Raw genomic sequence first — 17,369 nt, 5'->3', positions numbered from 1 at the left:
CGCACTGGAATTAGGAGAGGGTTTTTTCCTCTCCTAGAACTGCCCCTGGCAGGGTTCAGGGTTAGCCCTGGGGGCCGTGTGGCTGTGCTGGAGGAGTCCCTCTGTCACTGTCACCAGCAGCCACCTCCAGCCCAGGGTCACCAACCACCCCATTCCTTAGGAGCCCGGCAGGATTGGACACCCGTGCCAGGGGATGGAATGAGATGGTTTTTAAGGTCCTTCTCAGCTGTTCCCCGCTCCATGAACTCTGCCATGGCTGAGAATCCCCATGGATCCGGGATCCCGTGGGTTGCTCAGTGCTGATGGACCATCCCCACACCTTGGGGGGGGTGCAGGTTTGGGCTAGCTCTGGTGATCCCACACTTCCACTGAGATCCTTGCAGCTCCCATGGCGTCAGAACTCAGGGAGGGGGGGAAATAAATCCGATGATTTGAGCGGTTTTCCCTGGGTTAGGCATGAAAGAGCTCAGCAGCACTTCAAAGCTCAGGGGAAACAAACCCTCGGCCACTGCACTTGCTCTGGAATTGCTGCTTCAGACCTTGGTGAGGGAGGGGATTTCTCCTAAGAATTTCCATCAAACTGTACTCTCGTCTTCCTCACAGAATCATCCCCCAGGGACAAAATGGAGAGAGGCAATCACATCACTGAAGGAGAAAATTCAAATTCCTTGTTGGGAATTTTGTGCAGATTAAGGGCAAACTGCATCCCTTTTTTCTCACAGAGGTCTCTGTGTCTGCGCGCAGAGATCGGCAGCGATGGCAGGAGGCTCTGGGGGTTGCTGTGGCAAATAGCTGGGGAAAAAAAACCTAAAAAAACCCTAAAACTAAAGCTGGGAGGTGTGGGGGGTGCCTTTTGGTTTTTTTGGTGCCTGTCCCTGCTCTGTGGTGGCAGTGGAGACTTGTGGATGGGTTTGCTCAGTGCCTGGCAGAGGTTGATGCCCCCTTAAAAATAAATTCTGCACAGGGGCATGAGCTCAGCTGGATGTCACAGGCTGCTGACTCTGGCAGATGTTTAATATCCTTGTGGCAAAAACTGGGAGCTTTTATGATCATCCTGATAGCACTTGAGCCATCTCAGCACAGAACAGGCCCCCCATGGCTCTGTTTTTAGGGCATCACACAAAGACTCGACTCAATAAAGTGTGAGGTTCTCGTGTGTGCAAAGATTTACAGGTCCGTGCTTTGGGATGTGGGTAAAATAACTTCAGTTCCTGCTGTAGAACGTTATCCTGGCTGGTGGCTGTTCCTAGGATGGGGAAATGAAAAAATTACAGGTCAGGTTGCTCTAGGGATACATACAGAATTCAGGAGGTGCAGTTACAGTGGGCAAAACATAATTTGGGAAGTGTGTCTTGATGTGGGGAATGGGATGTTTGCAACCTCGTGTAGGTTTTGGGGAGAAATTGTGGAGTTTGGAGAGAGAGAAACCAGAGGGGGGAAAAAGGTCTTTTGGTGAGAAACCACAGGAACAGAGCCCTTGTTTCATTAAAATACAACTTTAATACTCAATAGGATGGGGATGCTGAGCAATTCCATCACGGGGAGCTGGCACTGGGAGAGGTGGATGTGGGTGGGATATTTGCATTCGAAAGTTGTTCTGCCCCGTGGGACACTCACAGCCTTTTGTTGTGGGGAATGAGGACTGCAGCAAGGGGGGAAGGAATCACTTTGCAAAGCCTGGAGGAGATGTTCTGAGGGAGGACTTGGAGATAATGCCTTGGGGGTGAGGATTCCTAGGTTGTTTTGCAGCCTGTGCTAGATGCCCTCTTCTTTTACCCTTATCCCATGTATGCAAATCAGGATATGATCCCAAATGGGAAACACAAGGGGTGACAACTCATTTCCCTTGCTCAAAACATGAGGTGGAGGAAATCCCAGAGAGTGCAAGGAGTTCTTCCAGCCAGACTCTCACTTTGTAGGGAAATAAATGGGCTTTGCTGCCGTGGAATGAGGGTTTAAACACCCCTGCCTTTGCTCAGGAGCCACCCTGACACGTGTGCCACGGATATTTTGTGTTGCAGGACAGTAGTGATGCCCATTGCCAACGAGTTTGCCCCAGACGTTGTGCTGGTGTCATCTGGTTTCGATGCTGTGGAAGGGCACCCCACACCCCTCGGAGGATACAATCTGTCAGCAAAATGTAAGTGGGGGTTTTCCTTTTGCTGCTGTCCTAGGGATTAAAGAGCAGTGTTCCCAGATTTTAATTTGTGGGATCTACTTCAGATCTTTCCTTTCAATGGCAAAACTTCCGTCCCTTTTCTTTCCATTTTCATGGCATTTATCTTTTTATAATGCATATTTTGGCCTGGCTGAGGCCTTAATTTATTTCTTTTTCTGAAACATTGCATATTTCAACTTTGAAATATTCAATATGTAATATTGTGTAATTTATTTGTAGTCACATCTCTGCTGAATTAGAGAGTTATGCTGGCATTAATATAAAATGGCAGAAAAAGGCCATACCAGCTATAAACACTCTCATTGCTACAAGTTAATTTCTTCCTCCAGGACACTTTATTAAAATTTTGAGCTGAGTATTTCTGCTCTCCACCTTTGAATTAATTACAAAGACCCACAAACCTTCCTTTTTTCTTTGGGTCCGAGATGTTTTTGGGAGATGCACTGAAATCCACTCCCCAGGTTATGTGGAGTTTACCTGGCACTGTTTCATTTCAATTAATCCAGAGGACAGTTTTTCTTGCAAAAAGAGTTTTATTATTATTTTTTAAGAGTTTGTTCCAGCCAGGAAAGTTATTCTCTACAGTGAACTTTAATACCTCGTAAAGGGGCTGAACCTATAAACTTTATATATAAAGAATAAAGTGAAATAGGTTTACAAGAGACAAGCTCCTTGAGATATCCAGAACCACTTGGGAAAGGGACAGTCTTGTTTACCTGCTGGTTGAATTTGCCATGCTCTGCTCCTCTCACAAAACCAGTTATAGGCTGGGCAGTGGATGTTTTCCTCTGCCTGTTAATTTGTTAATTTGTTGACTCCCAAAGGGGTTTGCTCCAACACAGAAAGCAGGGAGTGGGGAGGGAGGGGAGAAATTCCCTGGCTTTTCCTTTGTTTCGCTTTTTGATATTTTTTTTTAATTCTTTCTCCTGGAGGGGGAAGGTTGCTTCGAGGACACGTTTTTTAAATCCTCACTGCTTGGTTCTGTTTTGTTTAAAGGGGGCAGAAATGTATTGTGTGTCATCTGATCAAAGTGCCGGGTGCCCCTGGAATTTTTATAGCATATTATGGACGGGAAGAGCCGTCTGCTGAGAACGAGATGTCAAACCTAAATCTCTCCGGGGCACTGCGCTGCTGCTATCCCGACCCAAACTGGGCCGGTTCCCCTTCCTCCTCCCTCCCCCAAAGCAACATCCAGCAGAAATCCTCCCCTTTCCCTGCTTCCAAAGGGAATGCTGGCTGCTGGTATAATTTGGGGTGCTGAGGGGTGGCAGGGGGAGGATGGTGATGCTCTCGGCTGGGCTGCTGCTGGTGGGGGACGGCCGGATCCATCGCAGGGAAGCCACGGCTGGAACAGCGCAGCGAGCGCGCTAAAGCCCAACCTGGCTCGTGTTACACGCCGAGCCCTTTCAAATCCCCGCTGGGTTTTTAATATGATGTAATTCCTCTCCCTGACTCTTTGATCCTCTGCCAGGAGCCCGATCCCAGCCGCCACCTTTGCCCTTCTCCTGCATTTCCTCTGTTCCCTCCTCGCAGGCTTCGGGTACCTGACGAAGCAGCTGATGGGCCTGGCCGGGGGCCGCGTCGTGCTGGCCCTGGAGGGTGGCCACGACCTCACGGCCATCTGCGATGCCTCGGAGGCTTGTGTGTCAGCCCTGCTGGGAAACGAGGTACAGGCACCCCCAAAACCTCCTCCCCCCTGGGGTTTGGGTGTCTCATCCTCCCATCTGCCAAGTTTCTGTCATGGTTTTGTGTCCTTGTGACACTTGGTGCTTTAAAGAGTGTTTGTTTTATGCTCAAAAACCACCTGTGCTTTGCAGTCCATGCGATGAGGGAAACAGCTAAGAATGATTTTTTTGGGTTTGTTCTTTCTCCAAATAATTTGCTTTGTGCTCTTTGGAAAAAAAAAAAAAAGCTCCTTTAATTAATTTCTGAATTCGTTGTGCAAGCCTTCCCTTCTCTTTGCTCCCCTCTCTAGTCCTACAGCCTGTGCCTGCTGCGTGGGGCAGCTTGCTTGACATGATTTGCAGCTGGATTTTTTTCCTTGGAGTTATATTTTCAATTTTCTGCATGTTTCTGTGTAGGAAAAGCCTCGGTTGTGTCGGAGAAATTGACCAGAAATTGATCAGGGGGGGGTGATTGCAAGACAAGAGCCAGACAGAGAAGTACACCAAGGTTTTGGATTCTGGAGAGGTCAGGGTATTTTCCTACAGAGAAAACAGTAGATGCTCCATCTTCTCTGCCTTTTTCCCCTCAACTTGTAGTATCGGTGGGATGAATGAAAACATGCTACATCTACACATCTTTGAAATCCCTGCAGGAATGGTGACTCCACCACTGCCCTGTGCAGCCTGACTCAGTGCCTGAGCATGCTTCCAGTGAAGGAATTTTCCCTAATATCCAACCTAAACCTCCTCTGGTACAACCTGAAACCATGTTTGAGGGCTTTTGGGTACGGTTAGTTTGGGCCAAGGTGCAGCACCAGAGGAGCTGAGCAGTGGGTCTGTCTCCAGTGGAAGCTGGTTTCTGGGGAGGGTTGTAGTTCAGTGACCATCAGGTGTCTGGGGAGTTGGAGCTAGGATCTGCATGGAGGTGTGGAGCAGTTTGACTTCCAGCCTGTTGGAGAAGTGCTCTGTCTTGGAGCATCCACACTCAGCATTAAGGGGGAGGCTGGAGTAGCCAGGCCAGGAGAGAAACCAGCTGGGATTCATCAGAAGCACCTGATTCCAGCATCCAGCATCCCAGCTCCCAGTGTCCAGGGAGCATCCTGCTCCTTGTGCTTGGCCAGGCGGTTCTCCAGGGCTCTGGGCACGGGGAATGGCTCCAGCCTTCACTCAGCCCTCGGGACAGCTGAAAACTCAGGAGGCAGCTGCCACACCAGCGTGGAAATGAGGGTTCCAGTGGTAGGGCACTGGCTCAGGTTTCATAGAGAAGCTGTGGCTGCCCCTGGATCCCTGGAAGTGTCCAAGGCCAGGTTGGACATTGGGGTTTGGAGCAATCTGGGATATTGGAAGGTGTCCCTGTCCCTGGTAGGGGGTGGGACTGGAAGAGCTCTAAGGTCCCCTGTAAGACAGACCATCCTGGGATTCTGTCAGGTGTTCATTGTAGAACCCATCTGTTTTAAGTGGTCTCCATATGCAATTCCTCTGGCTTCATCCGCCTTTGGGTGCAGGATGCACTTGGAAAGGGAAGCAGTGGGAATAGCCTGGAGGATGTCGTTCCTCCTGCTCAGTGTGCTCCTAGGATCACAGGAGGCTGACTGCAACCACATGCAGTAAATAAGTGCTTGATCCAAGCCATGGATGTGTTAGGGAGTGTGTAGCTGTGGGGGGAGCTCAGCACTCAGGATACCTTGGATGTTGTGAGCTGCCTGGGTGGTTTCATTGAGCAGAGGGAATATTGATTTTTAAAGGTAAAAAACATTGATTATTTTAATCACGGCTACAAGGACACTTTAACACAGACCTGCTCTCACATGTACTAGGTGGGCTGTGCAGCTAGGGTAATATTCCCTGACTTACCACACATCAGAAAGCAGGAAACACTCATTTTATCCAGGTCTTTCCTCGAACCTTTTGAAGGCAAGAGAGTCGGGGAGGGGGGGAATGGCTGCAGCTCTGTGCCGCAGCCCTTTGATGCAGTTTGATCTACAGCGTGTTGGAGGGTCCTGCCTGCACACACGTGGAGAGGCAGCTGTGGCCAGGGCAGGCTGCAGGGAGCTGGGCTGGCTCAGGAGCCGTCCTGGAGCTCCACTGGGCCTGGTAGGAAATGAGGGGAACAGTGCCAGTCCCCCCAGTCGGCGTCCACTGGCCAAGATCAAAACTCCCGCGTTGGGAGAAGCACGGGGCCAGCTCCTTTCCAACTGACCAGGAAATTAAACCAGAGCTGGGGCTGTACAGCTGATTACTGCACTGGGGAGGGGGTCAGGGCTGGGGAATGGACCTGCTGTGGTGGCAGAACTGTGCAAAGCTCACAGGGCTTCAGTGGAAATGAGAGGTGAGTTTGGTGCAGAGAGAGACTTGGACACAGTCTGAGAGAGTTTGGGTTGTTCAGCCTGGAGAAGGCTCCAGGGAGAACTCTTCCAGTGCCTAAAGTGGCTCCAAGAGAGCTGGATAGGAACTTTGGACAAAGTCCTGATGGGGCAGGAAAAGAGGGAATGGTTTTAATCCATTTTAACCACAGAGGCAGGGTTAGATGGGATGTTGGGAAGGAATCCTTCCCTGTGAGGGTGGGGAGGTGCTGGCACAGGGTGCCCAGAGAAGCTGGGGCTGCCCCTGGATCCCTGGAAGTGTCCAAGGCCAGGTTGGACATTGGGGCTTGGAGCAGCCTGGGGTAGTGGAAGGTGTCCCTGCATGTGGCAGGGAGTGGGAATGAGATGAGTTTTAAGATCCCTCCACCCCCCAGCATTCCATGATTCCGAGGTCTGCTGACGGCAGTCCAGACCTGTCAGCCACCGTTCCTCTCCCATTACCCTGCAGAGCTGCTCAGTCCATCGTGGGCATCACCAGCCTCTGCCCTTCAAACAAGGAGGTGATGACAACCAGGTGCCTCATGCCCCGAGGTTTTTCGCTCCCTTTGGCACAGGCTGAGGCTGTTTGTAAGTGTTATTTCAGGAGGAGGAGTGTGCTCTGGAATCAAGAATGTGCTTTGTCTCAGTGTCAACCAAGGGGCCTTGGAAAGCTCTTGCTCAGAGACTTATCCAGGAATTGCTTTTGCCTTCACTTAATGTCATACAGAAACCAGTTTGGAGCAGAACTATTTTTAGAGTGGAGAATTAATAAAAAGTGCAGTCCATAATTACTGAATCTGGAATGCAGCCTCCCGTGAAGTACCCATGGAATGGCTACCATGTGCTTATAAGAGCAGTCTTGGCTGCAGCTTCTCTTGGCTTTGAGCAGAAGTTAAACTTTGCCATAGGTACTTTAAACTATTAAACTCTAACTGCTCCTTGCTGGGGAACATCCCTGGTTGGGCTTTGAGTGATGTTTTCAGCACAGTTAACAGCAGTGGACATCTCTTGTTTTGGGCAGCCCCACCTTGGAGGTTTGGGATGGATTCATTCATTAGTGGAGAACCTGGAAGGGCAGAGGTGTCTCCTCTTCTTGGGTTTTTCTAAAGGAAACAGAACAAATCCTAAAACATTCCTCCAGCAGTGCTGTCAGGCCTTTCCCTGGGATGGCACAGGCATGTTCTCACTGCAGAGCTGACTAATGGGAGGTGTCCCTGCCCATAGCAAGGGAAGGAATGGGAGGAGCTTTAATGTCCCATCCCACCAAAACCATTCTGGGATTCAATGGTAACATTCCTTTGATGTTCCTCTCTCTCTCTCTCCAGCTTGACCCTCTTCCGGAGAAGGTTTTCCAGCAGAGAGCAAACGCTAATGCGGTGCATTCCATGGAGAAAGTCATTGAGATCCACAGTGAGTGCAGCCCCACCGACCCAGCTGGTTCCCTGGGGGACACCCCTTGGGCTTCTCCATTATTCTGCCAGCTCCATGCTGCCATTTCCCAGTTTCCTGGCGGTCACTGCTCCCTGGACTGGGTTTTTGTGCAGCCACAAACTGGTGTTACTGTGGATGGAGCCATACACCCAGCAAGGCTTTAGCCCTTTAGGGGGAATTGCAGAACCAAGCATGGGTTAGGTTGGAAAAGACCTTCATGATGATCCAGTCCAGCTGTTAACCCAGCAATAATTGAAAGCCGTAAAATCTCTGTAAAGGACAGACTGTCCTGCCATTAGAGGATGCACAAAAGCAATTAAGTATCTTCTGAATAGCACGAGTCTTGTCGGGTGTTGTGGCACCTATTAATTAGGCACAGATGGACATAGAAGTGAAGGAGGCTCTCAGGCACAGGCTGGGATTCTTGGGATGTCCTGTGCAGGGCCAGGAATTAGACTCGATGATCCCTCTAGGTCCCTTCCAAGCACAGTCTATGCGTTTTGCTGGCAGTTGTTGATATTTTAGGTTTATTTAGCCAAGAAGTTTAAAATCATTGTGTTGAATCTTGCCTGGAGAAACTCTTGGAAGTTCTTTCCTCTGGAGCCTTCCCTGCACTCTTCCCAATGCAAAAAGGTCAACTGCTGACATAAAAAATACATTGGAGGATGAAGCTTTGACTTGGTGATCTTGGAGGTCTTTTCCAACTTTAATGGCTCTAAATACCCCTTGGACTTCCTTAGTCTTCGGGGATCTGCCTGCTGAAAGCACATGGCAGTCAGCAGCTGGGTCCAGACCTGAACTGCATCCTTCCCTCTCCTGCATTTTTTGGTAGAGAGACATTTCCAAGCACATTTTTCCTTAAGTCTAGAAGTTTCTGAGGGATTTGAAGTAGAAAAGGAATTATTTGAGGACCTAAGGCCCTTAAAGTGAGAGAGTGTATCAGATGAGTGTTCCCTGGGCAGTTCCAAGCTGGTGGCCGGATTTGGGAAAGCAGGAGCTGGAATGGTGCCCTGATGGCCTTGTTGTCACCTCTCCCCCAGGCAAATACTGGCATTCCCTCCAGCGTTTTGCCTCCACGGTGGGATATTCCCTGGTGGAGGCCCAGAAGTGTGAGAATGAGGAGGCGGAGACGGTGACGGCCATGGCATCACTGTCAGTGGGCGTGAAGCCGGCGGAGAAGAGGTCAGTGATCTCCCATCCCATTTCCAGGTCTGCCCAGGCAGGAGGAACAGCCTTCCAGGTTAATCCTCTCCTTTCAGCCGCTGCTGCCGCATTCCCCACATCCGCTGTCCCCCGTGGGTTCCCAAAAGACCTCCTGGGCTGCAGGGGAGCAACAGAGCCATGAGCTCTGTGTGTGCACCCTGTGCCTGAGTATTCTGCTCTGAGCATGGTTTTGGACCATGAAAAGGGATTTATTTTGCTGGGGAAAACGTTAATGTTGCCCAAGTGAGATTGTCCAAAAGCCCTTCCTGATGGCGAGTTCAATTCCAGGTGATCCCTGCTGGCTGGGTGGGAAGGTGATGGGAACATAAGGAGTGAGACTTGGCACCACGAATTGCCCAACTATGTCACACCCAACCCTCTTCTCTCTCTCTCCTCCCTCTCCCACCCTGCCTGGCTGTGGATCCCTCAGACCTGAGGACGAACCCATGGAAGAGGAGCCTCCACTGTAGCACCCACCTTTGAGCTGGAGTTCTCCTGTCTGTTCGTCTTCGTCTTGAAGCTCTGCCAAGAAGCTTTCTCTTGTTACTCCTGCGTCCTGTCACGGTTATTTCCCGAACACGGAAGGACAGCCAGGTGTAAAGCAAAGCAAGCGACACAAAAAAACAAATCTCTCCGCATCTTTGAGTCTCTTTTTGCCGAAAAAGAACCGCTGGTGAAGAGCAGCAAAGGACTGACACGTTGGGCACTCTTCCTCTGGTCCTCACCGGGAGCGGAAAGAGGAATGATGCCTGGAAGTCTTTGGCAGAGTTGCCAAACAAAAAATAAACAAAAACAAAACACGAGAATAATAAAGAAGTCAAAGATTCAACAACACAAATCAAACAAACCTTAACATAAAACTGGTGCTTACAAAGTTGATTACCCACAACTGAGCAATCTCCGCTTGAACCACTCAACCCATCGTGTACTTTCATTTCTTGGATATTTGGAAATGGCTCTTGCCTGCCTGTGAGTCAACGACAGCTCTTGTCGGAACGGGAACGCTGGGAGATGATGGTGAATTTTTAACGGGGAGGGACAGGGAACGAGGGACTCATCTGACACCTAAAGAAAAGGGAAGCAGAAGGGGGGGAACGGTAGCCCAGATGGAGTCGGCTTTATTGTCTCCAAAGCCATCTGAAGATGAGTTTGTGCCTTTTTTTTTAATTGATGGATTTGGTGCAGCTGGATTTTTCTGAAGTTTGAGGAACAATGCCTTAAGTAAAAATTAATTTAAAAAAAAAACAAAACAAAAAAAAAAAAAAAAAAAACCACAAAGAACACAGCAGTTCCTGAATATTTTTCCTCTGGTTGGGAAAGCCAAGGACTGCCATCAGGAAGGAAGACTTTTTGGCTTGTGCTGGCATGATGGTGGGAAGCAGGCATCAGCTGAACAGAGCGTCTCCAAAAACTGTCGACAAGTTTGGATTTGTTTTGTTTTCTTTCATTGCTGTTTCAGAGATAAAAAAAAGGAAAAAAGAAAAAAAAAAAGGAAAAAAATTAAGGTAGTTGCCAAAAAAGTGGCAAATACTGTTGGGTCTTTGAAATTCAACCATTTTTAACAACCAATTTTCAGATGTTTTCTCTCTCTTCTACATTATCTAGTAATTGAACTTATCAATTTGGTTGTCGAAGCATGTATTAGACACAAATGCAGGTTTTAAGACTGGAATGCTTTTTATTAAAAGCAACTAGCATGAGATATTGCTTAAATTGTTAGGTATAAATATATATATGTGTATAATGTATATTCCAAATGTATTCCAAGCTTAGAAACCGGATTCCTATGAATTATTGAGAAAAATATTTATGATGCATTTATAGAAAAAAGAAAAAAAATATATGTAATAAATGCATACTCTAACAGTAGCCATTGGAAGCTCCCTAGGGACAGATTTGGGAATTGGAACGCCAAAGGTGCTTTTGGAGAAGGATCCAGGTTGAAACTTGAGGACTTTTCAGGTGACAGGTTGGGAAGTTTTTCAGAAAGCCAACACTTTAGCCACTGGGCAACTACCCTAAACATTTGTATTTTAATTTAAGGTTTTTAGTTGTGATCCTTTTCTAACAAAAATGAGAAAAAAAAAGAGTTTTTTATAGCAAAGACGCTGAATTTGCTGTTAATTTTTATATGGATATTTCCTGAAACCCTCCAGAAGCCTTGTTTGTGTGACTCTGACATTTCTTTTCCATTTGGCAGGTTTCCTTTCCAAACGGCAATAGCATCTAAACCTTTCTTCCTCCTCCTTTTCTTGCTTGTAATACATGAATTTTCCTTTTTTTTTTTTAATTTTTTTAAAATTTATTTATTTTCTGTATTGTTTTCTCTCCTTTTCCTCAACTCTTTTGTACAGTGAGCAGCTTTCTGCAGGTGTAAGGAACTGTGGGCAGACCGACAGAGTTTGTTTTTTTCTGGGAAAGGGCGTTTTTTACCGAGGAGGAGGAGGAGGAGGATGAGGGACTGCAATGGGCTCTTTTGCTGTACCGATTCTGCCGACTGTACATTTCCTCAGCTCTCTTGTAGTAGCTATGTAAAGAAAATAAGGAATTTTCTTACCTGGTAGCGTTCAGTGGGCGATGCCTTTGTCTGGCCCACGGCTCCTGGCGCTGCCTGCCCTTGGGAAGGCTCCTTGGACACTCCGGGACCGTTGGCGTTTTCTCTCCACCGGACATGCCCGCCAACTCCCCACCTCCTCTCTCCTTCTTTTTCTCTCCTCTTCTTCTTCTTCTGCTTCTTCTTCTTCCTGGTGCTGGGAGGGGTTTTGGAGGCATTTTTTTTTCGCCCCCTGCCCCGAGGAGGTCACTGCCTCCCGGGAATGCCGGGTGGGAGAGGCCGCGAGCCCTTCCATGGAGAGCAGGAGCATCTTCGCGGAGACGGCGCTCCCCGCGTGCCTTCTTCCAGCAGTATAAGACAGCATATCCACCTTCCCAGCACAGCTTCTCCTTAACCACCCTTCCTTCTTTTATCCTGTTCCCACGGTGACTGGTGGGGTTGTTTCCAGTAACTTCTCTTCTTTCCAGTTCTCGAAGCAGCTGCTTTTGTTCCGTTCAGGACTCGCTCGTGGGAGGAATTGGGAGCGTGACCCCACACTGGAGGCTTTTGTTTCCTTCCTCGATTTCTAGCGCTGTTTCAAAACCAGACACTACAGTATTTGAGTTGTGCAAACCCAAGTACACCCTAAAACCCCAAAAAGCCCCGGTGGCAAGGCCCAACCTCGGCATATCCTAAAAGTCCCCCCTTACGGGAGCATCGCATACCTGGGGATGTTGTGGTTTGGGGTTTTCTTCCATCCAACCACTCTGCTGCTGTGATCTCAGATCCATCCCGCTGCTGAATTTGGTGACTGACCTGGGGTTTTGCTCCCTGTGCCGTGGGCGGTGCCCATGTTTACAGCTCCCTTTGTGTTGTCAGGTCTTCCCTGGAAGGTTTTTGACATTTCTCCTCCTGGTCGTAGCAAAGCTTTTTCCTTCCTTCCTTTTTGTGTTCCCGGGAGCCGCCGGCCAACTGTTCTGAGCTGGTTCCTTTGGAAAATCCAGAGGAGCTTGTTGGGATTCCCCTTCCCCTTCTCTTCCCCTCAGCTTTTTGCCAGGACGGGGAGATTTTTCCCGAGACAACAGAGCGTCTCATCCAAACTCCTGGCAACACGGATTTGTTTCACAGCATCCCCCTTTCCCCTGGGAACACTCTTCCCTGGGCTATGACCTTCCCTGGGGATGCTCTTCCCTGGGGATGCTTTCCAGGGCTGGTGCAGGCACGGAGAGAGGGGAGGGAGCCCTCGTTTTGAGGCTCTCCAGGGGGATTTTTACCTTTTTGAGCCATTAAGCTTCATTTCAGATGACTTTGCCACGGGGCTGCCGTGCCAGCGGGGTGGGAGCCTGGGATGCTCCCACATCCCAGCACGTGCTGCCCAGGGCATCCTTCGTACCTGCTTGGAAAGAAAAGGAACATCTTTCAATCCTCTTTACAGTGAAGTGAGGCCCAGTTTGCAGTACACATGTAACCATTGGGGGGTTTTTTGTTGGTGGTTTTTTTCGTTCTTTTGTTGTTTTGTTTTGGTTTTTTTTTTTTTACCTTCGATACAAAACATTCCTTTTTTTTATTAGTCACGGTCATGTATTCATTCCATTCTTCCTTTTGTAAACTTTTTTGGGCCCACATTCTTTTAAGGGCATTGATATATATATAAATATATATATAAATATATATGAATATATTTTTTTAAGTTTCCTACACCTTGAGGTTGCATGGTCTGTAAGGTTGGCATGTCTTTATATTGTATACAGATTTTGCACGCCAAACTTGGCAGCTTTGAAAATGATAACGAGAAAAAAAACCACAAAAACAAACAAAAAAAAAAGAGGTGGTTTGGGGTTTCTTCGGGTTGGTTTTTGTTTTGTTTTGTTTTGTTTTTCTATTGGTTTGGGTTTTTTTTTTCCTCTCGTGGCATTTGCGGAGACTAAAGGTTGGGATGTTGTTGTCACACACACTCACTCACCCACACAGCTACACACCAAGGAAGGAGAGTGGGAATTTTTTTTTTCTTTGTTTTTGGAGTCTTACTGAACTTAATAAGAAGAAATTGTGCTTTTTATTGTTAAAAAGAGTAAATAAATAAAAAACAAAAAGGACTACTTAAACATTTCTCATTTTAAGAAGAAAAGAAAAAAAACTAAGACGTTTATCTAGCACTTGTGACTTACCAATAATAAGAGTTTATTGTATTTATGTGGAAACAGTGTTTTTAGGGAAACTACGCCGAACACACCAAGTAAACTGCCTGTGTCATTATTATTATTGTTATTGTTATTATTTTCCTTTGGGTTGGTGTTTTTGCTTTGGTTTCTCAAAGGCTGGGTGGGGAGATTGGATGCAACCCTTGTGTCAACACACGGAGTCGTTCATTCCGAGGAGCTGGACGGATGGATGGATGGATGAGGAGGACTTTAAAGAGTTAACTCTTCAGCACAGCTGCGTTAACTTTTTTAAGAAATTACTTTTACATGATGTATTATTGCTCGGTTTCACTTTAAGCAGTCGTGTACTGTGCAACACTGTGGTTTAAAAACGAGACTTTACAGCAAAAGGCAAAACGTGTTTCTTCATTGTCATGAAGTTGGGCTCGTTCTCAGCTCATCTTCACTTTGTCTTTGATATTGATGATGAAAAAAAAAAAAGTATCCTATTGAAAGAAAATAAATTAACACTTTTTCTGTGCTCCATAGTGGAGGCGCTATTTTCCAATTTATGAGGATGACAAACTTATATATATAATATATATATAAAAGTGGGGCTGGGGAGGGGGGAAGGGGTTGAAACATTATTCACCCGAGAGCTTATTACAGATATGTAGTATCAAAAAGTTGTAACTATATTATATTCTACTTTATACCTATACATGCTCAGTATGACGTCACCATTGGTAGCAGCTACCGGTTTATGCTGTAATTTAGACACAATTTCACTCTTCTTGTACGGACCCTACTTTCAGTGATGGTAGCATTCTTTGTGCTCGATTTTCCAATGGTCCTTTCTTTTAAATTGGTGGAGTTGGAATATTTTTCTCATTCTTGTTTTTTCTTTCTTTCTATTTTATTTTATTTTTCTCTTTTTTTTTTTTGTTTTTTTTTTTTACTGGCCAATGGTGTCTTTCTCTGACAGTACCGACTTCAATTTCAACTTTATTAGGAGTCCAGTATTTTGTACCACATTATGACAACTTGTTATTCTTGTGGTGTAAATAAAAGAAAAAAGTTAATTATAGTACCACCTGGGTTTCTGCTGCTGATCTTCTTTCCATTGCTGGGATGGGATGGCTCATTTGCTGGGTTCTTGGTGTGTCCTGGAAGGGGGTCTTGGTGCCAGAGTGGTTTTTTTGGGCAAAATATACCCATGTCTACATTGGGGGATTCATGCAAAAGTTCCTGGAGTTTCCCAGTTTCCATGTGGCTCCCAGGTACATGTTGACAAGTGCCTGCAAAAAGCCAGTTGAGTTTCTAGGTGAAGCAGCTCCACCTTTATACCTTTCACAGCCTTTTTCATGTGTGTTTTCCCCTTAATTGGCTTCCTGCTTGTCTCTGGAGCCCCCTGGGCCACCCAAAATCCATCTGCTCCATGTGTGTCACCTGGAATTGTCGTTAGGTCACAGGGGAGGAGGCCACGCTTCAGGTCTGGGCTCCTTCCAGTGCCTTCCCAGGAGCAGCAGCAGCTTGGTGTCCAAGGGAAAACTCACTCAGCAGTGAGGCATCCCCTGCTTCTCCAGCGTGATTCATGGGAATGGTTTGGGTTGGAAGGATCTGGGAGGTCCCCCCTCCTTCCACCCCCTGCCACAGGCTGGGACACTTTCTACCATCCCAGGTTGTTCCAAGCCCCAGTGTCCAGCCTGGCCTTGGACACTTCCAGGGATCCAGGGGCAGCCCCAGCTGCTCTGGGCACCCTGTGCCAGGGCCTGCCCACCCTCACAGGGAACAATTCCTGCCCAATATCCCATCCAGCCCTGCCCTCTGGCACTGGGAGCCATTCCCTGTGTCCTGTCCCTCCATCCCTTGTCTCCAGTCCCTCTCCAGCTCTCCTGGAGCCCCTTCAGGCCCTGGAAGGGGCTCTGAGCTCACCCTGAGGTATTTGTGTGGTGGCAGATTGTGGTGGTTGATTTAGGACCATGGTCTGGGGGTTCCAGCCTGGCACCAGCAGCTCCCAGGAGCTGGGGTTGCTGGTTTCTGGTAGTGAAATCCCACTGCTGGGTGATCCAGCTGAGGCCTTGTTTTGAGTGGTGGGGGCTGTTTGAGACACAATCCCAGTCCCTGTGCCAGGCATCATCTCACCTGGAATGCTCTGAGCTCACCATGGGCACAGGGACATAAACCTGAGGGGAGGGTTGAGCTCCTTGCTGTAATTCTTTTAATTTCACTCGTTTTCCTAATTTTTTTAAGGAGGAAGAGGCAGTTTTTCCCTCTGGGCAGCAAGTCAAGGCTTTGTGCTTTAGGTGAACACCTGTGGCAGCAGGAGCACTGCAGGGGGAGGAAAAGGGTCCAATATTAAATGTACAACCTGAGCACACGGGGGGCAGGAGTTCAGTCTGTGCCAGCAAAACATCCTGGATTTATGATGGGATTTGGATCTGTGTGCAGAAAGTAGAAACTTTCTCCTAGGGTTGGGTTGATCTCTTAGGGAGTTCTCAGAAGCTCACCCAGGGACCTGGAAAGTCATTTGTTGTCCCTGCCTGCATGTGATGTGTTGGTGTAACCTGCAAAGTTGCCCTCAGAGAAAATGCTTGGAAAAATAGTGTGTGGGGTGAAATTCCAGGGGAAGCCAAAGGGACTGTGAGTTCCTGGCAGGGAAAGGCCAGGAGGTGTTCCACAGTTTCCCTGGAGGAAAACCCTGTGATCATTGATGGAAAGGTGCAATAACAGGGTCACATCCAGGAATTTAGGACCTTTTCTGTCTGGGAATGAGAGAAAAGGCTGAAGTTTGGGCAAGGCAGGAGAAAGCTCATGGCAAGAGGGACATGGAGGGGCTGAACCTCTGGAGGTGCCTGAAAAAGCAGGGCTCCTCATCAGGGCTGTTCACAGAGCAACAGAGAATATTTCTTAAGAATTGTGGTAAAAAACCCAGCTCCACAGGCCTTTTTTTCCCCACAGCACAAGCTGGCAAAGCCAGTTCCTGCTGAGGATGGAGAGTCCATTCCCATTCCAAGGCTCTGCTAATGGAAAGCTTCAGCAGGAAGGGAGCAAATCCCAACCTAATGAGAGGCTCTGAGGGTAAGGACTCCTGGCTGGGGGACACAGAGAGGAACTAGGTGTCTTCTGGATGCCCAGGAGGGAAAAGCAGACCTCTGCCCGTGTTTACAGCAAATTAAATAATTCAGTAGCAGAAGGAAATGTTTGGGGTTGAAAGAAAACCACCCTGAAATCTCCCTGCTGCACAGCAGAAGTGGGAAAACATTTCCTGTGTAGATTGGATTGCACAGCCAGAGCACCAGTGTGCTCTGGCCACAGACAGGTGCCCTTTCACTGATTTATCACGGCCCCTTTTGAGTCTTTTTCACCTATTTTTTTTTTTTTTTAATTATTAATTCATTCCCCTGCCCCAAGACGGGGGAAGGTTTGAAATCACAGAATCACAGGAAGGGACTTTAAAGATCACCTTGTTCCAGCCCCCTGCCATGACCAGGGACTCCTTCTTCAAATTCGATGCAATTAAAGGAAGAAAAAAAAAAGTTTTTTTTTTACTGTATTTAGAAGGATGAGGGTGCAGACAGAACTGTGCATTTGTGCTATATCTAGGCACAATTATCCAATGGTCACCAGCTTCAGAGCGCCTGCAGGAACAAGAAACCTGTTTCCCATTAAATCAGGAAGGGAATGGGGAGCAATTCCTGGGCTTTAAAGGCAATTAAATACCCAGAGTCCCTGAACAAGCTTTCAAAATTTCACTCTTCAATTACATGGGTGAGTCTGAAAGGAGGGGGGGGGAATATGAAAACCAAAAATCCGTCCTTCGCCGCTAGCAGAGAGCAATTCCTGCAGTCCCCGTCCCCAGTCCCGTGGATAATG

General features: G+C 47.7%; 1 protein-coding gene and 1 pseudogene across 14 annotated transcripts in view; both read left to right on the top strand.

The window, feature by feature from the left end:
• HDAC4 (histone deacetylase 4) overlaps positions 1–14,586 on the top strand; it is a 178,008-nt gene extending 163,422 nt beyond the window's left edge. For all 14 annotated transcript variants that reach the window (XM_014261233.2, XM_088059253.1, XM_088059252.1 and 11 more), the window contains 5 exons: positions 2,022–2,140; positions 3,713–3,846; positions 7,511–7,595; positions 8,657–8,798; positions 9,250–14,586. In XM_014261233.2, the coding sequence (XP_014116708.1) occupies positions 2,022–2,140; positions 3,713–3,846; positions 7,511–7,595; positions 8,657–8,798; positions 9,250–9,289 (520 nt within the window). In that variant the 3' untranslated portion in view covers positions 9,290–14,586. The remainder of the gene's footprint in view (positions 1–2,021; positions 2,141–3,712; positions 3,847–7,510; positions 7,596–8,656; positions 8,799–9,249) is intronic.
• On the top strand, positions 13,142–14,809 carry LOC102113281 (uncharacterized; annotated as a pseudogene).
• The last annotated feature ends 2,560 nt before the right edge of the window (positions 14,810–17,369 follow it).

The sequence above is a fragment of the Pseudopodoces humilis genome, chromosome 8 (genome assembly GCF_049639895.1).
Source record: "Pseudopodoces humilis isolate 2021_Gansu_Grassland_sample_001 chromosome 8, ASM4963989v1, whole genome shotgun sequence".
Lineage (NCBI taxonomy): Eukaryota > Metazoa > Chordata > Aves > Passeriformes > Paridae > Pseudopodoces > Pseudopodoces humilis.
Note: the sequence above shows the minus strand (reverse complement) of the source record. Positions and strands in the feature narration are given on the sequence as shown.